At 36.2% G+C, this 24,449-nt stretch overlaps 1 protein-coding gene across 4 annotated transcripts in view; it reads left to right on the forward strand.

Annotated features, from left to right (window-relative positions):
• LOC121419942 (serine/arginine repetitive matrix protein 1-like) overlaps positions 1 to 24,449 on the forward strand; it is a 47,817-nt gene that overhangs the window by 19,263 nt on the left and 4,105 nt on the right. For 3 of the 4 annotated variants that reach the window (XM_041614430.1, XM_041614429.1, XM_041614432.1), the window contains exon 3: positions 23,092 to 23,413. In XM_041614430.1, the coding sequence (XP_041470364.1) occupies positions 23,134 to 23,413 (280 nt within the window). In that variant the 5' untranslated portion in view covers positions 23,092 to 23,133. Of the gene's footprint in view, positions 1 to 10,081; positions 10,100 to 23,091; positions 23,414 to 24,449 lie in introns of those variants that run through there. The other variant, XM_041614431.1, reaches the window with a different exon arrangement.

Consider the following 24,449-nt stretch of genomic DNA (forward strand, 5'->3'; position numbering starts at 1 on the left):
CTGTGCCTGCAGACTACATTCGATGGTCTAATTAATTTAAATAATGACTAGTTCTACTTCTAAATGATTTCTCATCATTAATAACAAGTCCTGTTTCTAAATGAGTTTTGTAATAAAAAAGTCAAATTTTTTGTTCGCTCGCCTCGCTCGCTCGTAAATTCTTCTTTGATTTTTATGCGATACGCCATGTCGAGCCCTGTCAAAATGTTTGGCTCATTACGCCCCTGGGACAATCCCTTCAAAGAAACAAACAACAATCAACTTTGGGACGCCGATCGGGGAAAATATGGGTGAACATGAAAATAATTTCGGCCCCCCCCCCCCTATTGGCGGAGGCTGGATCCGCCCCTGAGAAGGTATGGTGAGAAATTTTGAAAACACGGGACTGCAAGAGCACTGTCAAATAAATCATTACGAAAATAAGTACAAATCTAAAATGGTGCTTTGGGCTGAAAGTAATTATTCCTAAATAAATAAAGTAGAATTTACAGAGCAAAACGCTAAAAAATCATCAAAATCTGATAACAAATGGCAAATATTTATTGAATGTTAAGTTTATAAATAGTTTGTTACCACAGGGGAGCGTTTTATCCGACAAGCCCTGTTTTATCCGACAGTTACCATTATCATTGAAATTACCATGAATAACCATTACCATTGAAATTATTAAAAATAATTTCTACGTTTGTTTGCTCGTTTCCTATAATACTTTCCTATAATATCCCACCCACGTTAAGCAAACCCCCCATATACTCGGCCGCTCACGTGAAGGCATTGTTAGGTTTATATTAGGCCCAACTTCGACACGGATTGTGAGGATTCTTTATGGCACATACGGAAAAGTGGACGTGAGGGACCATCTATCATCGCCAGGCAACCAGGCGAAAATGTTTCCAACGTCCGCAGAGGATGGGCCAGAATGATTTGTTACGGGCGGAACGGATCACGTGTTTAAACATTTCGACAGTACATGAATTTCAGAGAAACATTGGAAATAAAATGTCAACATTCTTTATTTTTTTTTCTTCAAAATAGTGATGCAGTTTGACCTATTTTTTTCTCACCTGAACAAATTTCGACAGTCACGTTACCCGTTGGTCTGCGTAAATGCGATCCTAAATGATGTGGAATATAGTCTGTTCCCGATATTTTTCTTTTATTATTATTTCATGGCGTCAAACCACAAGCCTCATTGGTATAATAAGGAATCGGATGGAAGGTTTCACGATGCAATATAAATAAAAGCGTTTAAAGACAATTTGATAGGAACACTGGCAACATTATCAAGGGAAGGTACTAAATCTGCATTGTCGATTTACCTTTTTTACAGATTGATTTTAGAAGATAGGAAATCGATATCAGAAAACGATATTACAGTCCATGATCTGCGTGTTAGATTCTAATTACATAGGCGTTACTTAGTCACACCATCATATTCGGTTGTTTTTACCTTTGTAGTCTTATTAGAAATAAATATCAAAATAAGGAATAAACACGTAGCTACTACACTAGAAAATTTATCCTTAAAATAAAAGAAGTTCCTGCAGCAGAGTCTCGAGAACACCTGTAATCTTACCAGATTGCGTAATCTTACAGGAAATTGGTATTTGGTGTATGGAACCTTACAAATTTCCTTTAATTTTAATAAAACACCCTTTTCCCCTTTTTAAACAGAACTGTTCTGTTAAATTGCAGAAAAATTCCTGTTTTATGAATTTACAGAATGATTCTGTTATTGCTTTTTGCAAAATCTTCTTTCTTTTTTTTCCTGTAAAATCTGTTTTTTTAAACAGTGTAGCCACCTTGTTTGGATTCATACAGTAAAGTTGTTTGTCAAGTCGAATTAGAAGTTGGTTTTACGAAGACATGGAATTGCGTATAACAAAAGTTTTTCAAATCTTCAAATGTCAAAGAATGGCAAAGTTCGACGTCTGTATTTTATGCGACAAAAGTGCACATAATGTTGGCTAAAATAAGTAACCTTCGCCTGTTGATCTCGGGGTTGCTTGGAGTCGTTTTTCGTTACACTGCAAAAATACCGGTGTTATTTTTTACACCATCTTGCCGGTATCTTCATGGATATCGGAAACACCAGAGAGGCGTCAAAACAGCACAACTTGGGCTTTAGCTTAACACCAGATTTGAATCGCTTTTAACTGTCACTGCAAATTTGTTAACTGCAACAATTGAAACGGACCCCCTTTTTATTATTATTAAATATGGGGTTGATAATATTGGAAAATGATATATTATGGTACTAGAACCAATTAAAGAACTATTCAGTTTTGTTCAAGAATAAAGGTTTCCAGGGGGAAAACCTTCACTTTAATGACCAAAGAAATGAAAATGAAAGACAAAAATTTTGAAAGTAAACAATCATGAACCTCATTTAGTCTGTGATGATAAACCTATTCATCTCCAACATTAAATTCTCACCCACGCACCTTATTTTCTTTGAAATTTTCACGACGTCATCGTAATAAACCTGCCATGAATTTAGTCTTTTCATATAAAACATAAAAGGGGGCTAAATGCTTAAATTCCCTTGTTAGGGTTCTTGACAAGTATCCTATTTCAGGGGGTCTTCTTCATAGCCCGCAGCTGGTGTCGACCGCCTTGATCCTCGCGTGGTTGGCATTCTACGGCTACCCGCGGCACTCGCCATAAATTTGAATTATTTTGTAAACAAATGCCATGTTAAGCCTCCACGGAAAAGAGCAAAGATTGGTCCTCATTAATAATCGGCGCTAATCCGTTTGTACACAGTCATTGGTCATTTGACGACACTGGACTGCGCGAACGAGTTGCGCGTTGGAAGCTCGTACTTGCATCGTAGTATTGCTCCTTGTTCTCTTTTCTCTCTTTAATTTTGCAGAAAGACACTTTTTGCTTAAATCAATATTTCATTGTTGTACTCTTTTTTTAAAGTCATAATTTTTCTCAAATTCGCCCAATATCCGGTCGAGTTCAGTTTACAACGAAGTTGGTTTTGATTTATCGATTTGGGGCTCTCTCGCTTTGTTCCCTCATATTTTTCCTTGAATGGTGAACTGTATCCTGTCACTCAACTTACTTTTTCCTTTCTTCATTATGCCAGTGTTGGTAATACATGTTTGTTCCTTTTCCATTTAGGACAGGCAATTTGAGCAAATGATGTAGTTCGAAGTGTCTGCCTTTAAGATGTAAATAGAATTACGTTTTTAGTGGTCTCTAAATACTTCTTTTCAAAATGAGAATAAGCATTTGAAATGTTTAGGGAGGAGCTCTTGATACAACTTTGTTGATATTTATTTATTTATTTTTGATGGCCCGAAAGGCGAAATTGTTTAAATCGGTTTAGTTTCGTGTGCAATTTAGCAGCATCTTATACGATAGATTGGTGATGAAATTCCCAGAATGACATGTAATTCAAGATAATATAACATATCAGACAGAATGGTGATATACCCGTAGAAAAACAAGATGAAATCGTGATATTTAACTCTTGTAAATAAATAATAACTGCATGATTGAAAGCACGAATTCTGCAATCTAATCGTTTATTGCATACCACCCAGAATGTCGTGTCACTTTACACTAAGTGGTAGGATATCCGCTTTTGTTTTCAATTTCACGCTTGACTAAGTTCAGATGTACACAAACCCCTTCAAACAACCATATGACGAACTTGTTAAAAATCCTGGTAGTATCACATGGCACTTCCACAATGGTTCATCACCATAAGGATACGACCGCTTGTTTGATGTTCACATACTCATCTTTTTTTTCTGTCAGTTTGGTTACTGACACCTGTGATGTTGTGATCGACGATATTGAGCGCCGAATATTGATTCTACCGGTGACGTGTAATTTCAACCATTTTACCTGCATCGAGTTGTATATTTCCGATTCTCTCCTAACAGCGTCAACAACGATCATATTTGCATTAATACGCGTCTTAACGTCGTTCGCGTATAGTTTTGGAGAACAATTATGAGCTTTGAGATAGTGGGAGAAAGTGATCAGTTTTGACAGATTGTCATTCGGGATCGACAATGCTGCAGTTGCTATTTGCCATTTAACTTATGATATATAGAGAAGATTCGGTTGGATTTTTTCCATTTTGTACAATATAGGTACGTATCGCATTTTTTTCTCTCCAACCCGTTAGATATTTATCGAAACGACAGTTTATAGAAGAATATAAAATGTACTGTTTTTTTGTACCAAAAATACTTTACGCAGTTTGTATCCCTGATAATCGTCATATCCTGTTAGATAAATAGGCTCTACCATTTTAATGAAAATAATAAAATTGTAACACTTCAGTGCTATAATCGAAAGGAATACGCGAAGGTTCATGAGCATGATGGGTGGGTGAATAAACGAATGAATTCAATGCAAGAAACAATGAAACGACTTATATAATGAAAGGAGGAGGTCATGTTAAAGACGTGGTTTATGTCTACAGTCATTGTTGTCTTTTCCATAATATTACTTAACCACCAAAAGACGCTCGATTGTCTTGTTTTATTTGCTGGTTCTAAACTATGTTATAATTTTGCAATGACACTTCTTTGAATTGTATTTCACTCCTGTGATAAGTACTTCAAGTAACATGAACAGTATTTCTGAGTAAAAACCTGATTTCTTAGTGACATGTAATCAGATATCTTTTTGACCTTGTATTTTTTTTTTCTTCCCCGTTCATAACTGTCCTCGTCGAAAACAAATAACAATGTGCTTCGGGGGTGTGTTTTTTCATTTCCTTTCTTATATACTTTCCTGAGGTTGCCTGATGAGGAAAAACAGGAAAGGTGTTTATTTCCGAGGTAGAAACAAGTATATATATCACCTTGGCAATTTTTCATCATTTCTGATGGGCAGTATTCAGAACATGCTGTGTTCCGTTTCACCGTTTTTTTTTTCTTATTAATTTCTTGTTCCTTAGATGTTTATCATCTGTATCCGTCTATTATTTCACATGATGTCGGCTTTTTGTCAACGCCCCGCTCACCTAAGATGGTTGGTTGCCGGAGGCGTTATGTTTCCGAGTATTCCATCCATCCGTCCGTCCGCCCCCCCCCCCCCCCCCGCTCATGCAGGGCTTCTGCTCAGGATTCAAGAATAGAGCTAGTCTATTCTCAAAAATACGAAGAAATTACTTTAAAGGACAAGTCCACCCCAACAAAAACTTGATTTAAATAAAAAGAGAAAAATTCAACAAGCATAACACTGAAAATTTCATCAAAATCGTAAAATAAGAAAGTTATGTCATTTTAAAGTTTCGCTTCATTTCACAAAACAGTTATATGCACATCTCGGTCGGTATGCAAATGAGTAACTGATGACATCACTCACTATTTCTTTTGTATTTTATTATATGAAATATGAAATATTTTTATTTTCTCGTCATTGTCATGTGAAATGAAGTTTCATTCCTCCCTGAACACGTGGAATTCCATTATTTTAACATTTTGTGCTTCAGGCAAGGAGGTCCTAATCATCAAATTCGTAAAAATTGAAATATTGTATAATTCAAACAAAAGAAATAGTGAGTGAGTGACATCATCGACTCTCTCATTTGGATGTAACTGGCTCGTTCACATAACTATTTTGTTGAAAATAAGCGAAACTTTGAAATGTCATAACTTTCTTATTTTACATCCGATTTTGATGAAATTTTCAGCATTGTGCTTGTCTGATTTTTCTCTATTGATTCAAATCAACATTTTTCTAAGGTGGACTTGACCTTTAAGAATAAGTCTTTGACGAAAATGGAGAACCGGAACAAAAGTATCGTCTTAAGTAGTAGAGCTGATGAGAATTTATTTTATTCGTTTTTATTGAAAGAATCATACATATTTACATAGCGAAAAAAAAACAATCGTATAATCATTTCGAAGTAAAAAAAAAACACCATAAAACGAAAAAGGCTGGTAAAGAAAATTGCAAATGTGTCGTTTGTCCAGAACCAATGAATTAACTGTTGTTCCGATCATCAAAATGCTTCTTTGCTTCTGAATTCCAAGGTTTTAAAATAATCCAGATCAGCTGTGGATAGTGATCAACCGAATTTTGAATTTATTTTAAATCGTAAGGATTAAGTTTTAAATCTCGAAAGGTCTAAATTCAAACGTTCAGATTTACATTCAAATCGACAAGGTTTAAATTTGAATCTAATATTTGGCGGGTCACTATTCCCAGGCGACCTGGATTTATTTTAATTCCTTGAAATTGAGAGAGCAGTCAAATTCAAACTTGTTATGATGAATAAGGCCCACACTCTAAAATACAGGGATTTAAAATAAGTCCACATGGACTGTAGTTAGGGACCAATCGAAGTCCGGATTTAGTTTGAATCCATAAGATTCATTTTTAAATCTCGAAAGTTTTAAATTTAAATCATTTGAGATTTAAATTTAAGTCTTAAGGACTAAAACTAAATCCAGAAATCGACTGGTCCCTAACTACATTCCAGCTGGACTTATTTTTAAATCCCTGTAATTTAGAGTGCAGTATATAGGGAAGGACAATTCTATGATCACAAGGTAACAGTCAAAGGTTGGTCAGAGTGCATAAAGTCATTCTTGGTTTATGTATATGGTAAAAAGTTTTTAAACATGTGTCGCAGGATTAAGAAACGCCTTTTGAGCATCACCATCAAACTTATCTCATGTGTATAGTGAAAATGAGATTGTGGGGTCATTTTAGGTAAATAGGTCACAGAGTAGCTAATTTGATGATATTAAAAAACGCGTGAGTACTGTTTTCTGGTTGGGCAGTGCATGGCCAATGCGCGCAATCAAGATTTTTTCCCACTGTTTTCCCCATTTAGATTTGAAAGTAATCCGAATTAATTAATTTCTCATCCATTTTCTTGTTTTATTTTACATTATGTTCCAACTATCACCCTCTGCTAGTCGTCATTTTTATTTTCAATAAGGTATATACGATTGGTAAAATTCGTGATTTATTTTCCTTTCTCTTGTATTACATTTTTATTTGGAACCCCCTCTTTTAACTATTATTTTGTCGGTAGTTGAAAGATATGAATAGAAATTTGGAATGACAATACATTCACTAATGTTTGATATACAAAGTGAATCTATTTGACTGAAAAAAGATACATTATAAGGAGTTGTTTATGGCAACAAGTCAAGAGGCTAGACCAACCAAAGTATGAGAAATTGAAGTTTAACTAAACATCCCCCGAAGTTGAATATTCAGTTCATGTTATTGGATATTCCTTTAAATATGATAAATGATATAAACCTACTCGGCAAATATTGGAAACTTGAATTTATCTGTGCTTAAGTTCTCCAACACACTCGCCGCGCTTTCTCCGTCCTTTCATTCCCATGCGCAATTCGTTAAGGTTTCTTATTTAGGATTTTGAGGTCGGCGTTTTGTCAAAAGTGCATCCTTATTAGCTTTCCGTTCAATATCTCCAAATATTTGGGGGTCTTTGCGAAAAAGTCGAAAAGAATGATTGCTTTGCTAGCTCCCGGAATTTATAAAGATCTGTTGCAGCTTCGCTGCTCTCTCGAGAGAGAATTACACCAGCCAATAATAGAAGAAAAATGATAGACCTGGTTTCCCTATTCAAATACTAGGTCATAAATAAACACGATGTTTTGGGAGGTTCATATTTCCCAATATCGTTCTGTTGTCATGTGCAGGAAGTCATGGAACATACCCCAACCTATCCATTCTTTTTTTTTAATTATTGTCTTTCTCATTTCCCCAATTTCGCAATCGTTTCTTTTTATTTCGGTTTCTAGCTATATCTAAATGTTAGAAGCTTTCCGTCTATGATGCCAATATCCATTATAGTAAAAATGCAAGTAAAGCCAGCACCCTCAACATTCATCTACTCCATTCGTGATACATTAATTACTATGTTCTTCGTGTTCTTTGTTTACGTTAATGAAATACCCAGGATTTTGATAGTTTAATTTAAGTGTAGATGCTTCGTATTGTAGATAAAACCGTTGAATAGTCGCACGTTGGTCTCAGGAAATGATAATATATATTAGAATCAGGATGTTCTATTCCTCGTCCCGAATCAGTTTTGTTGAAACATAGCGCCATCTTAATACACAACATAATATGTGGTGTTAACCGGTGTACATAGAGGACCACACCACTTCTTTTACACCGTTGGTGTTAAATTGAGTATTTAACAACTATAGGTGTTATTACAACACCTGTTGTGACGTTTACACTCTTTGGTGTTATTTTCAATCTCTAGGTGTGATTTTGACACATCAGGGTGTAGTCATCTATTAATACCGACTAGTGTCAGTTTTAACACCACAGTTTTTACATTGTATGGATGTTTGTTTTTTAATGCTTCCTTAATAGTAACAAGTTTAGAGAAAAATACTTTCAACCTACATTTCTCTATAACCCCACTCCAAACATGCCAAAGGAATTTTTTTTACCTACATGTAGTCTGCAGGAACAGACCCTTGGTTTTCTCGCAAATCGCCCAGTGCATAATGCAGAGTCTGAAGTATTGAGACTAGGTTCACTATGTACTGTGGCTGACTCTATTTGACACAGAGGCCCATATTCTGAAGTCGGGTTTAACTTAAACTCAGGTTTGAAGTTGTGGTTTAAGTATGGGAAGCCAAACGTATCAAATTTGTTATTAAGTTGTATGTTTCTTATGTTTACTGTGCTCTTTTTCTGATTCATCGATGGTGAAGCCAATAATCTTTTATACTTCCTAGACAATTATGAATGATTTAAGAGCCAAATAAGCTGAAGTATGATGTCTCTACTGTTAGTGATTTATGTGACAATTGGCTCGCCATACTTAAACCACAACTTTAAACCCGAGTCTAAGTTAAACCCGACTTCAGAATACGGGCCTTTGTCTTTGGAGTATAGTCTTCACTCTAGACCCGTTATTGATTGAAGTGTCAAATATGAGTCCGTGCTTTCCTCATTTAGAATACCGAATACTTACGTCAATCTTTTTTTAAAAAATGGTGGGTTTCTAAGATATGAATTGATGTATTTAATTCTGAGTTACTAACCAACAATATTTTTAGTTTATAACTACAGATTGTTTTCGAATCTCAAACCTCAAGAAAAGGCAAGGATGTGTCTTCGAGACTTCGAGTTGTTATCTTGTAGTTCTTCAGCGACTTCACTTTAATGAGCTTGACAAATATTTCTTAGTATTGCTAATAATAAATGAATTCTCGAGTATTCAAGGAATTTACCCATACCATGCATAGCAGGTACACATTTACTGCTCATGAATGTAGATAAAGGCCTAGTCAGAGGATTCGAACCACAGGCTTTGTGTGGTCCAAAGTCTGGATACTTTTCCTCTGAGCCACAATATTTATCTTTCATGACTTCCCGTAAGAAATGCCTTACAAAAGGGCCCTACAATGTATAGACCTACTCTTGGAGATTGGGTACCATAGTTTGATTTCTGTCTTGTCGTCAAAATCTCACCTTTTTTGCAGTCCTCGATGATCATTGTCTCACCAGTACTTCTCATTTGAAAACTACCCCAAGGTTACATTATAAATTTGATGTAACGCGTCTGACTCTGAGACTACCCCGCTCGTCATCAATGTAACGTTTCAAAGTCTCTTGGGAGTTTTGAAAATGATAGCACCCAATACGGCGACTGTGAGGTGAAGCCTAGCGCGACATTGTCGCACGTGGGGTTGGCAGTGATGACGTCAGCTGTAGTGAGGTTTGTAAGTAGCAGTCGCGGACTTTTTGCACGATCAACCTCCCGCTAAAAAAGCATCAACTGGTCAATGCGACAGTCAGTGCGTGCTGGGCGACACTCCGTGCGGTGCTTTGAGAAAAACGGGAGTCCACTACTGCACTGAACACGCTGTGGCGTTTCCTTCTCGGCACGAGCTGGCGATGCGAAACGCACGCCACTCAGAAGAAACACACGCTCAGTGTATACCTGGCGCCAATCTGTATTGAGCACGTCACACAGTCCGGTCATATGCTGTAGCAGCGTTAGATGTGAAGTAAGTGGCGCCTTTTACAAAAAGTGTTTCCGAGTTGCCTGTGAAAGAGGAGTGTTTTGGCGGAATATTTACTGAAGGGTCTGAGACTTCAAATGTATCAACTTGTGAGTATATTATTTGTATTTGTTTGGTGACTGTGCAATCCCGATATAACCACCCACTGAAACACTTCAAAATCATTTATCCTTTCGTTAAAAAGAATAATCTTATACACTCACGAGAATTACATTATTTGCTATCCTATACCGTTCAAGTAGATGAAAACAAAATACTTTGCTTTTATGAAGTTTCAATTTACAAAAATTCAAAAGAAGGGAAAAAAATCATACTGGATAATCATACTTTTGAGTAAATTCACAGAAACGCGGTATTGCACATACATGAATGTATCCGTTACTGAAGTATACCTTTAATGAATTGGCTGTATGGTATAGATTATTAACGGTTTAACTCTATTCTTCGATGTTAGAAATAAAAATCACCTGTTTATACCGCTTAATTTAGTGTTCCACATCTTTTAAAGCTTATTATGATAATTAATCATTTATACCTTTCAACGTGGAATTTCAGGGCGCCGTATTTATGCACTACATGATTTAGATAAACGGTGTCCATCTCATACTGTCTTCTTTTGATATCGAAGGAATTATTTATTGATTTATTTATTAGTTTTCTTTATTTCATACTGCAAGGTAGGCCTGTACAGTTATGCAAAACTGCTATCCAAAGGCGCCCTGTAGTTTAACAAAATAATAACTCAACATCATATTAGCAATGCAAGGTATGTAACATGATAATAAAGCAAAAAAAAACACAAAACAAAATACATTATATACTTAAAGATTGAAATTAACAATTATGATGTAGTCATTACATATACATCAGGTTATGTAATGTAATTACATGTATGGGAGTCGGAATTATCATGATTTACAGCGTGTTATTTAATGCATGAAGCGACGTGCATTTTGTATAAAGCGAATTAAATAAGACGGCAGCAATAGACAACTTTGTTTAATTCTACCATGTATACACTGAGATTGTCTAACATTTAAAAGTGAATGGCGTGGTCATTTGTCAACCCTTTTAATGCATTAAAAAAATGGAGTAAAGATAAAGAGATACTGTGTTAAAAGGTACGTGATTCTTGAATGTGATAGGAAGTGAAAAGTAATGCGCGTCATTCACACACACCTCTAACACTTTACACAGTATTTGTTGGTGTTATTTTAATCAATAAGAATGACTGTTGCTGCTTTACCACAACGGGTAAGCCTATGCCAGAAAGTTGTTTGTTAATCTATTTTTTAAAGCTGCACAGCATAAACTGTGGTGTTAACCGGTGTACATAGAGGACCACACCAGGTATTTTACACCGGTGTTAAATTGGTGGTGTTAGTTTTACACCTATAGGTGTTATTACAACACCTTTGGTTGTTACATTTACACTCTTTGGTGTTAAGTTCAATCTCTAGGGTGTAATTTTAACACCTCAGGGTGTGGTCCTCTATTAACACCAATTGGTGTCAGTTAACACCACAGTTTTTACAGTGTGGTATTGAAAATTAGTTTTACTGTGGTATTTACCTTGCTGTGTTTAATCACCAGCTTTGCACCCTGTTCGATGTTTAGAAATTATCAATTTTCTAAACTGTTCAGCGTAACAAATCAAAATGTTTACGAAATGATGGGAAATGAAGGAATGAAAATTGCAAAATATTCATATTTGTATATGTACTCTGACACTATGCAAATGACGAAGTCGATATTATATTCTCGCACATTTACTATTTACTTTGAAATAAATGAAACATTCTTGGTGTCTCCTTGCTTTGTAATATAAAACATGCACTGTTAAAAAAGAAAACCTTGATTTTACAGATAAAAAAAAGATTTTGCTAAAAGCAATGACTGAATCATTCTGTAAATTCATAAAACGGGATTTTTTCTGCAATTTAACAGAACAGGTCCGTTTGATACAAGGGGTAAATGGTGTTTTATTTATGGAAATTTGTAAGATTCCATACAACAATATCAATTTCGTGTAAGGTTACGCAATTTGGTAAGATTACATGTGTTCTAGAAACTCTGCTTCAGGAACTTCTTTTATTTTAAGGATAAATTTTCTAACAGTTATTGTAAGATTTCCTGCAGGGCCTCTTTGTAAATCAGTTCTATAACTGAAAGGGCTACCCTGCGTAAATAAAACTGAAATAAATAAATGAATAAACAGTGTGTGTTGAAAACTCAATCCAAATCTTTTTCTTCAGCTGCTCTATATGAATATTCCATTTAAGTTCAGGATCTACGTTTTAATCCAGGATATTCATGATATTTGTAACTTATCACATGATTTAGTTTAGTGGTATTTCCCTCGATATTGACAATTAGAAAGCATACTCTTGGTTCCTCTTTAATAACATTATGTACTGTTTTACAGGAGTTTGTCATGAGTCTATCATTCATAATTCATCCAAGTTTAGAAGTTACATAACTTTTCATTTGATACTGACTGAACTTCACGGTTTGGCAAAGTGCAAATAATAAATATCCTGACCATCTTCAGAAGCTTTAGAAAAAGTGATCATCAGTCTCCTCATTTGAATACCGACCAGGATATCCATGAAACTGTTTTGTGAATTTAACAGAAACTTTAAGATGTCATAACTTTATATTATTCATCCGATTTTGATGAAATTGTCAGTGCTATGCTAGTTGGATTATTCTCTTTGTATTCAATATCAACTTTTTGTTGGGCTGGACTTGTACTTAAAATCTACTCAAAAATCTAATATATATATATGTGTGTGTGTGTGTGTGTGTGTGATTGTCCATTTCCTTTCAAAACGATCCAAAACAAAAGGGAGGATAAAATGATATAGTATGAAAAATATCTCCATATACTTAGCTTTTGACAAAATCATAAATGTCATCACGAGATGCCTACATGCAAACTATTAGATTCGCAAACTTTAACAGTCATCTTGAAGGCCAGTATAATGCTTGCAGTTTGAAACTCTTTGTTTGTTTGATCATGGACCTAGGTTTGATTAACATACTGAACAAAGTTTAATCGTACTCTTCGAGGTAATAAAATTTGATTTTAGCACCCAGTGAGTTATACGAGCTTCTTTTTAAACAAAGATTGAAACGAATTAAGGAAACTTCATTGCGTATTTCCTATTTTATCTTGGAGGTGGTGCTGTGAAATGCACGCTAGAAGAGATGCATGTCTGAATGCAACAATTAGTTTAATTGCCTAGCAAATTATTTTTTTCTTTCCTCATCTGACACGTAATAAAGTTTTTAATGTCTATGACAATTGAGCTCACGAGATGGAGAAATTCTTATTTTCTCTTTGAAACATGTTTTTTGTGTGCGTGGGTAAAGAAAAAAAAACAAGCAGTCATACTCGTTTAGTTTTATTACTTTAAGCGAGCACGATTCGGTACATCGATCAAGAATGATTTAAATGTTTGAAACTTTGAAATTATAGGTATTAATGAAGGGCTTTTATGGCCTAAAAAGGGAAGAAAGGGATCAGCAGAAAGCGTTATGTTTCTTATTTCAGTTGTTTGATGTGCTCTCAAAAACAAATCAGTCAAAAATGACTAGTTAATCGGGTCAGCTCGGTGCAACTGTTCTGGTACTATCTGACTAATTTCTAGTCGTATTTTACTAGAACAGAGTTGTGTCTGACTAGAATAACTGTGACTAGGCATATCAGTTGCGCCCAGGTGACTACTGATCTAGTCATTTTGACTGATTTGTTTTACCATGGTAAAACCTGTACAACCTGAATTATCTTTTCCCCTCCCCTATATTTAGGTCTTCCAGACCCCCCCTTTCAAAATTGAACCAATCGATCCGTTATGCAATTTAGGCCTTGATGAAAGGGACAATTAAGGGTGATGTATTATGTAGAAAGAAAAATAAGGTTCTTCACAGAATGAAGGAAATAATGGGCAATTTCTTTGCGAAAAATGGTAATGCGATAGGTAATGACAAAATGGCGACAGGGATTATAGACATGTCAGGCGAGACATAGTCAGATGCAATGTGAATATTCATAAAGCCTGTATCTTAAAGTTGTCGTAAATCACTGAAAGATCCATTGTGTCATGAGTAGATCATATTAATGTAAGTGCCCCCAAAATGGATTTGTGTGAAAGAATATTTTGTTTCGATTTCCCGACCCCCCCCCCCAAAAAAAACACTTCTGTCTTGTTGATATCAATAGAGATGGCATTCTCAAGCATTGAATGTGCTAAAACCTTTAGGCGATGATCTGTGTCAGTATTCTAGTTTCTACTTTAATACTAAATCATTATGCAAAGTGAGTTCTCAAACAACTATTTTAGATTAAAAATTAAAATTTAAATACTTAGAGAAGGTGCTGAATTTAGATATCGTTCGTAACGGCCGGAAAATTATTTTAATGGGTACAAATGCATTCAAAGACTAGTACACCTTGTGTAATATTGTAATGTTCTATGATAGAGGAGAATAGCTTACATTACTGAACCTTATTACCACTAACGTTTTAGACAGGCTTTAACCAATGCAAGCAACTAGTCATGCTAGTTGCTTTATATTTCAATGCGTTAAAGAAGGAAATATACTGTATGAAAAAGAACCCCGGCAAAAACCTTTTTTGACCTTCGATGATACACTGACGTCTACATTTTTTTTTTTGGTGACGTGCGAATTCTATATACATTTCACGACAATTATAATTGCATCTACCGTACTTGTAGCATGTATAGTGTCGTTCGAAGAGATATAGAGAGAAAAGGAGACAAGGCTTTAGTAAGCGATTTTTCTCTTCTATCTCTTAAACCAGCGTATACTTTCTTATGATAATGGTTCACCCGAGCAGACTCTTTTTACGGTCATTTGCGTCATCTTGTATGCTTTTATACTTTTTTATGTCTTATCATCTGTTTCAATGTTGGAGGAGCAGGAATGATCACCTCTGCAATGATATTAACATATCTGCAAAGGGTTAAGGTCCACTATTAAATACAAGTAATCTTTACGGGGTGTATTTTAACTCGTTTATTTTTATTCCAAATCTCTGTGGGAAATGGTAAAGAAAAAAAATCTGTAGTTTTTGATATTTTAAAAATGTTCGAATTTCTGGTATTTTCTTTTAAAGGGGAAGTTCACCCTGACAAAAACTTTATTGTAAAAATATCAGAAAAAATGATGAAAAATATTGCCGAAGGTTTGAGAAAAATTCATCAAGTAATTAAAAAGTTATTAGAATTTCAATTATTTGATTTGTGACGTCATATGCGAGCAGCAATCCTACATAGCGAATGGTAAAAAATCAATGAAATGTCATTTTCTAAGAAAATTGAAAATGGTTTTCACTGTACCTTTTGTATATCAATAGACAAATCATTTAACACCCATCATGAATATAAAACAAAATTAAGTCATCAGGAACCATGCAAAATTTGAAATTCATGCATTTTATATTACATAACACATGGGGCAGCTGCTCGTTTATGACGTCACAAATCCAAATCTTTGAGCTCTAATAACTTTCTTACTCTTTAACGGATTTTCCTCAAACCTTCACCAATATTTTTTACTATTTTTTCTGCTATTTTTGCAACACAGTTTTCTTCAGGGTGAACTTCCCCTTTAATTTGTGCCCATCTCTTGACTCCTATGGTTGTTTGGAAATTTGGGTGAATACTAATTATCATACAACACATACGTATATCCTTGACAGCTGAATGGATGAATGCGTGTCACATGTGACTATCGCACTCTCGAGCAAGTGCAATAGCTCTCGACAGATTACATAATTCGGTGCAACGTGAAGCAGCCTATTCAATTCCGTTTCGAGTCATTGAATAGATTCTTTCAACTAACACTCTAATTGAATATTTATAACACTATTTACAAGAAACATTTATTAAGTTAGTTGCAACAAAATCATTGCTCCGACACCTTGGTTGCAGCCATAGCTTCTGGTAGAAGTGGTCACGTGTAATTAGATAGTATAGTCTGCGCTTGCAGACCTTTATCAGTTATCACCACAATAGGCAGTAATGGTAATAATGTCCAATAGTAACGGGGATGGTAATATGAATTATCGTCATTTAATTTCAATGTGACAGCAAAAATATTCATCTTTGGGGGTAATGAAGATTTGGGTCAATGCAAATTACGACGATTTTGACTGTATCTCCTGTGCCATGTGCATGCTTGCTGACCGGGTATGGCATCCCCTGCTGGAAAGAACACAGTGTCCCACAGTGTGAAGCGCAGTGTGAAATCATCTTTACACTGTTAAATTGGAGCGTTTTAACATTGTGAATCACATCTTCACATTGTGAACGAGTAAATTCGCACTGTGAAATCAAACATCACTAAGTGAACACTCTGTGGTAAACCACACTGTGGAGGTGTCCACAATGTGAAATCATCTTCACACTGTTAAATTGGAGCGTTTTAACATTGTGAATCACATCTTCACATTGTGAACGAGTAAATTCGCACTGTGAAATCAAACATCACTAAGTGAACACTCTGTGGTAAACCACACTGTGGAGGTGTCCACAATGTGAAATCATCTTCACACTGTTAAATTGGAGCGTTTTAACATTGTGAATCACATCTTCACATTGTGAACGAGTAAATTCGCACTGTGAAATCAAACATCACTAAGTGAACACTCTGTGGTAAACCACACTGTGGAGGTGTCCACAATGTGAAATCATCTTCACACTGTTAAATTGGAGCGTTTTAACATTGTGAATCACATCTTCACATTGTGAACGAGTAAATTCGCACTGTGAAATCAAACATCACTAAGTGAACACTCTGTGGTAAACCACACTGTGGAGGTGTCCACAATGTGAAGTCATCTTCACACTGTTAAATTGGAGCGTTTTAACATTGTGAATCACATCTTCACATTGTGAACGAGTAAATTCGCACTGTGAAATCAAACATCACTAAGTGAACACTCTGTGGTAAACCACACTGTGGAGGTGTCCACAATGTGAAATCATCTTCACACTGTTAAATTGGAGCGTTTTAACATTGTGAATCACATCTTCACATTGTGAACGAGTAAATTCGCACTGTGAAATCAATCATCACTAAGTGAACACTCTGTGGTAAACCACACTGTGGAGGTGTCCACAATGTGAAATCATCTTCACACTGTTAAATTGGAGCGTTTTAACATTGTGAATCACATCTTCACAGAGTCGACTATGTGAACACACTGTGAACACACTGTGGGACACTGTGTTCTTTTCTTCGCGATCGCGAAGTGGTTTGTATCTCCGGGAAAAGGCTCAATGTAGATACATGCATACTCATATTTTTATGGCTATGATAATCATGGCCAGTATCAATGATGATGTTATTACCAATGATAAGAATAATAACGCAGTTCTTGTATAGCATAAGCCGCATATCACATTATGTCATAACGTCCCTATATGCGCTTCCAAACGACTTGGACTACCCATGGCTTTAGCCCCGCAGCCTTTGTCATCGCGGTGGCTTTTCAAGGAATAAATTCCTGCCAGGTACCCGTGCTTTTCACCCGGGTTGAGTCCAGCACAATGTGGATGAATTTCTTGCCGAAGGAAATTACGCCATGCTAAGGATAATTCACTATGACAATACATTGGTAATGTGATGTTTTTATTCATCTTACTCCTGCATTGCTGATCTACGCGGTTAGTTAAAGGTCAAGTCCACCCCAGAAAAAAATTATTTGAATGAATATAGAGAAAAATCAAACAAGAATAATGCTGAAAACTTCATCAAAATCGGATGTAAAATAAGAAAGTTATGACATTTCAAATTTTCGCTTATTTTTCACAAAACAGTTATATGCACAATTCAGTGATTTGCAAATGAGAGAGTCGATGATGTCACCCACTCACTATTTCTTTTTTTATATATTGTTTGAATTATACAAAATTTCATTTTTTACGAATTTGACAAATAGGACCGTCTTGTTTGAACCACAACATGTAAAAACAATAGAATCCCACATGTTTAGGGAGGAATGTTTTTTTTTCACAAGGCAATGAGGAGAAAATCAAAATATTTCATATTTCACGTAATAAAATACAAAAAGAACTAGTGAGTGAGTGATGTCATCGGTCCCCTCATTTGTGTACCGACCAGGATGTGCATATAACTGTTTTCTGAAATTAAGCAAAACTTTAAAATGTCATTACTTTCTTATTTTAGATTAGATTTTGATGAAATTTTCAGCGTTATGCTTGTCTGATTTTTCTCTTTCTATTCAAAGCAGCTTTTTGTTAGGGAGGACTTGTCCTTTAATAAAAACGAAGATAGAAAAGTCTGTATATAATTGTTTTGGATATGCAGGGATTTAAAAGTGTGATTAGATGATTATATAACTTTATGATTTTATGAATTTGACTGTTGCTCGATCAGCATAAATTATTTTCTTTTTATCAAAGTCTGTCTCATGAAGATCGTTAAGCCACAGGCACATCGTCGAGCTCAATATAACAAAAATCTTAGCAATCAATTATAGAACATGTTTCTACGATTGATTCATTTGATTGCATTGACTACAATGTGCTATCAGTCGTGCACTATCAAGCTTTGTGTGACGGGACCCGCATCGACCAAAGCTGTTATCATTGGTACCGTTACACAAAAGGTAGCGATTAATCACCAACTTGAAAGAGCACTTCTGATTGGTTCCTCGTCAGTCTACTGAGCAAAATGCGCATGCAACGATGATCGCGATAGGCCGTTTCATAAGGTGATTAATCGCTAATCTATTGTGTTATGAGCCCTGATTTCGTTGTTACCGATGATATTATCGGTCGTGTCGGAGTCGGTTTTGTTGATGAGACAGTATCATAATCATATTGACGTTTTCTCTCCTGCAAGATAATTGCAGGAGTGTTGATGACGTCACGTAATGAAGGAAAGAAAACGAGCATTATTCAAATTCTTTACACGTGGGAAGCCAGCAAAGTGTAAAATGATGATTAGATTAAATTCTTTCTCAAAGAAGGTACGACGCAAATTTGACCAAATTAACCGAATATTTTATTTTTAGCACGAAGATTTTAGCAAACTTTTAATGACGCTCAACATCACTATAACCAATTGATTTCCTCTTCTCTTCTGCGCGTACGCGTAAAAATCCATATTCTTTTTATCTTAAAAATAATTATGTTCCCTGTCCATAAAGCCTAGCAGATTGTATTACTGATAGAATTTTTAAGTTAACCTGCCTTTAATTACCTTGTTCAATCTTGCTCTAAAGAAGCATTACAGGCAATGTCCCAGTTTTGAAAGTGGCGAAAAAGGATTTTCAGTATTGGATAATAATTCGAAATCCTCGAAGATTATTGATCGAATCGAACTTTTTCATACATTTATCTGCTATTCATTTTTTAGTCATATCAATATCATAGCACACGCTAATAATTGCCTATGTTGATGCGCCTTTCATCATGATAAATAGCATCATAATGTCATTTAAAATGATTCAAATTGCATTTCGTAATGGCGGAAATTCACCGTCTCGTGCTATCAGATGTAGTGAACAGTAATTGCGTGGCTCCGATTCCCGCGCACTACTGCCTTTAAATCTCAAGAAATGATTGAAAAATATCCTCAAGAAAGGATGTTTTGATAATTCCCACTCGATGGGGATTTGTAAATGGTTATAAGCACCGCGAACGCTAATTCAATGGGTCTTCTCTCTGTAGTCCAATATAGATACAGGAACCTTTTTTACGGATTTATTCCTCATCTTTATTCATTGATATACAATTATAACTTTCGTCTTCCCTTCCTTACCATGCCAGGTGCTAAAATTAGACCAGCTACGTACGTACATCGCTGCCTCGCGACCGTTCGTTCGGGGTATTTTCTCATGTATGCAAATAAGACGCACGTCACACGCGCGATCACATTAGTCTCCGTGAACAGGCTGCTGAGATGCATTGATCCTTAAACTCGCTCTGACGACTGTGTAATGAGGCGTTGTTCTTAAGATATATGCGGCGTTACGCCTGTCTTGAGCGACTAAGACGGAAGGGGAGCCCCTTTTATCGTTGTGAATAAACAAGGTTCAGAAATAGAAAGAGCCAAAAGCATATCCGAACCACGAATAACATCACTCAGGTTATTCAGCGCTCCTCTTTTCACTCTCTCCCCCTCTCTCCTCTTCTTTCCATTTCTATATTTAGGATTCATGCGTTGCCATGGTATCCCCCGCTTCACTCTAATCCAAGAAACAGGAACCGTTGGATTTTTTTTTAAGTACTCCGGATTTCGTCCAAAATAGCTCTCCTCAAAATACGTGGGATAAAGAGATGTGTGGTAATAAATGTCGTAGATATATTTACTTCCTCTCTGATTCTAAAGGCAGAACCAGACAATCAAATACTGTACAAATTAGAGAAGTTGTTGAAGAAAGCGGAAGGGAGGGAATGAAAGGAAAGAAAATTGGAATGAAATCTCGAGACATTAATAAATGATGACATTAAGTTTGTATCTGTTTCATTTGCATTGCTACTGGAATTAGTCTGTATCTTTTTCATCGTTGATATTAGAGTTTATTTTTAAAACGGCTTTTATCGAAAGCAACCTGATGAAGGCCATGTGCTTGAGGGAATAAGTAGGCCTGTGATTTGTACCGCCCTTATTTCCGATAGATCTTGTATTTTTACCCCCTAATTATTTTACCAAATTGATGATAATGCTCTGACGTTTGCGATGACGAGATCACGTTCTTTCTTTTTCTCTCAATCCTCATCTGTTCACTCCCGTCATCTGTCTATTCTATCTTCCTTTCCACCCCCTCCATCCACCTCTCTCCCCTTCCTCTCCTCCTCTCTGTGTCTGTCTCTTTTCTTTTCATTTCTCTTTGTGTCTGACTCCCCACCACCTCTCACCCTTTAGATTCCTGTTTGCCTTACTGTCTTCTCTATCAATCTATGAACAATTTAGTTGAACGTACAGTAGATATCACGTCAGGTGGATGTGACTATATACTGGCTCGTTACTCATTTTCTAGTGGTTTTTTTATAGTCTCGCCCGCATAGCATAGCGAGACTATAGGCGCCGCTTTTCCGACGGCGGCGTCGTCAACGTTGAAATCTTAACCAAGGTTAAGTTTTTCAAATGTCCTCATAACTTAGAAAGTATATGGACCTAGTTCATGAAACTTGGAGACAAGGGTAATCAAGTATTACTGAACATCCTGTCTGAGTTTCAGGTCACATGGCCACGGTCAAAGGTCATTTAGGGTCAATGAACTTAGACCATGTTGGGGTAATCAATCACCTAGGGTCAACAAACTTTTATGATGTTTGGGTATTTGTGGAATTGTCATCATAACTGTAAAAGTTTATAGATCTAGTTCATGAAACTTGGACATAGAGAACCATGTAGCCCCGAACATCCTGCGCGTGTTTCTGGTTACCTGACCAAGATCAAAGGTCATTTAAGGTCAGTGAACTTTAGCCGTGTTGGGGGTATTTGTTGAATTGTCATCCGAACTTAAAAAGTATATGGATCTACCCAGGTTTATCAAGTATGAATTATTGTTTTGCCCACGTCTTAGGTCACATGGTCATAGTCAAAAGTCATGTTGGGTCAATGGACCTAGAATTTTATTGTCATATGAGAGTTTTCTTTTGTGAATAATCATTCAATAGCTGTTGTCAAAGTCAGCGCTGCTGCTATATTGAATCAGGTAATGCAGGCGAGACAGCCAGAGGCATTCCATTTGTTTTGATTAAAGGAGAAATTGGATGATAGTTTCACTTCGTCAACTTCACATCATTTTGTAACCTCCTTTAACGATGCCTTCTTTGTTCAGTCGTTTTCTAATTCTACACCTTATCCTCTCTTTTTTCTGTTTTTCTTATCTCCCCTCATCTCCCCATCTCTCTTGAATCACCCTGTCCCCTCTTCATTTTTTCCATTTTTTTGCCCATTTTCTCTCTTCTAGGCCATGATTAATTTTCACTTTCCCTCACCTTCCCTTCCTTTCAAATCGGAACTTTAAGGATAGCAAAATGGATTCTACAGTAATTCATTGCCAATGGCAATAATAATAGCATACTTGCTACTGAACAGGAAGTAATATGCGATGCGTGATGTCAGTCTTTTTCTTTCGCAAAACTCCTCCATTCTCTATTGTATCATGTTCTCTTTATTATTTTCCTTATAAATAGGCCTATTGTAAAATAATGTTAGACATTAAAAATGATTTTGTACATTGTATTTTTACTATCACTTTTGACACCAGTCAACTGTATTATATTGAGCTTGTTTGAAATATCTCATTACTTTGATTGGTTCATTTGATAATACTTTAATCTTTGTCATAAATTCAACCTACATGTATGAAGCAACTGTATGTAGACAATTAAGTATTTCAACTATTTCTGTCTTTTTCACATTTTTACTCTCTTCACTCCATTGACTAGTTCTTACATATATTAACCAACCTCCTATTCTATTCCTGGTTCTTTTATCCCCCCCCCCTCCTTTCTGCTTGATTCTCCTTCATCAGGGCCATGAACTATTTTATTTACCATATGAACTTCAGACTTTTATAAACATTGCTATGTCAATTATGATTTATAGTATGTTACTCTGAACGTACTGTAATCACTTTTATTATCATAATCACTGTTGATAATGAAACCATTATTTCTTTGATGACATTTCTTAATACGACTGATTATTAGTTATTCCTTTTTGTTGGGGCTGCATGTCTTGATCATTGTTTTAATTGCACTGTCTTTTGATGATATGAAATTGTGCATTTTAATTGCCTTTCATTAGTTGAAATTTTTGAAATTCTCTACTTTGATGATCATCATCTGAAAAAGAAGAAGAAAAAAGTGTTCAAAAGGAAATGGAAAGATGAGGCGCTGTGTGTGGGGGGGGGGGAGATGTATGAAGATTATCAAGTAAATATAAATTTCAAATCTGTTTCTTATCTCTCACCATCTTGCACCTGTTACAGACACCTTTAAAGTTAACTGTGATCAAGGTTTTATAATGGCCCTTTTGTTTTTCTTCTTCATTCTCTCCTCATTAGATCCGTATATTTTTCTACGCTACTGAAACGCACCCGTGATTGATGCCTTGCCCGCCACCCGCCACCACCACTTTAAGCAGCGCCCCCAACGTTGGGGTCTCACCAGCCTGCACCGCTGCCGTCACCAGCATAGTTCCCGGGCTGCCGTTGTCTCTGCAACCTCCGCTTCCCTCTGCGGAACTTCTCATGCAGTACCGTAGGATGGAACAGCCCATGGGCCCGCCAACTCAAGTACCGCCTTCACCATCTCAGCACTCGACCGCTCCGGTCCCTCAAGGCTCAGGTCCACTGGCAAGCCCTACCGTCCCACTATGGAACTCAAGTAAACATCATTTCTTTTCAATTCTTTCTAACCATTTAGTATTTATGAAGAAATGCAGCTAGGTTAAACCTGCAGGAAGGGCCAGATACATGTAGATCAAGGGGTGATGGAACTGAAAGGTTTTAGATGTGTCTGAAAGGCATAGTTAAATTTCCAGTTGCACATGGTACACATAATCACATTGGTCAGATCATGGCATGGGTCAGGCTCAACCATGTATTATTCGAGAGATCACACGTTGGTTCAATATCATGATGTGTTCATGGCACTTAAGCATGTCTTTTAGTCGTTCTTTATGAAAAACCCAAAGGCTTGGTGCAAACTTCTGGGCTTCTGAGTCACATCTGGGAAACAAAATCCAGACCGGCAGAAGCTATTGCACTAATCCTAGTGACAAAGCACTGATCGGTTTGGATCGGTTAACTTGGTGTGACTTGGTCATTACCAAGGGCCTTGTACAATGTTCATGCCTCATACAGAAGCATCCCGTTCTCCATTTAGAATGGCTGATCTGACCTACAGGTGTACCTTGTTGCATTACATTTAAGCTGTTAACTAAGGACACAGGTATCTGGGTTCTTTTATCTGAATCCTTTCTTGCTCCTAAAAGTGTCATCGTAATCAACTTACATGACAGAATTGCGGTTCATCAATTGCCATGGTAATAGCTTGTAAGGCTTCTTGTCATGTTGCTGATTAGTAATTACTAAGCTTAGAAATCAAAAGCAGCAAATCTTATGAAAAATGACCTAGGCATGACCTATGAAACCTGAAGAATGACAAGTTTCTGATTTAGTGTACTTTGTTGAATAATTCGGGAGGCATAAAATTTGTGTCTCTAAAGGATTGTTCATCCACACATAGATTTTATTACCTTGTCCACTTCAAGAATCTATTCTTTCCATATAAACCATCCCAATTTTAACCCTGAACATCATGCTGATATTGTTGTGAATCAAGATCAAAGTCACAAACCTTGCTAGTTTTTATGTTAGTAGAAGTTAAGACAGATGTATTTCTTGCAGCAGGGAATGTT

The sequence above is a fragment of the Lytechinus variegatus genome, chromosome 8, assembly GCF_018143015.1.
Source record: "Lytechinus variegatus isolate NC3 chromosome 8, Lvar_3.0, whole genome shotgun sequence".
NCBI classification, from domain to species: Eukaryota; Metazoa; Echinodermata; class Echinoidea; order Temnopleuroida; family Toxopneustidae; genus Lytechinus; species Lytechinus variegatus.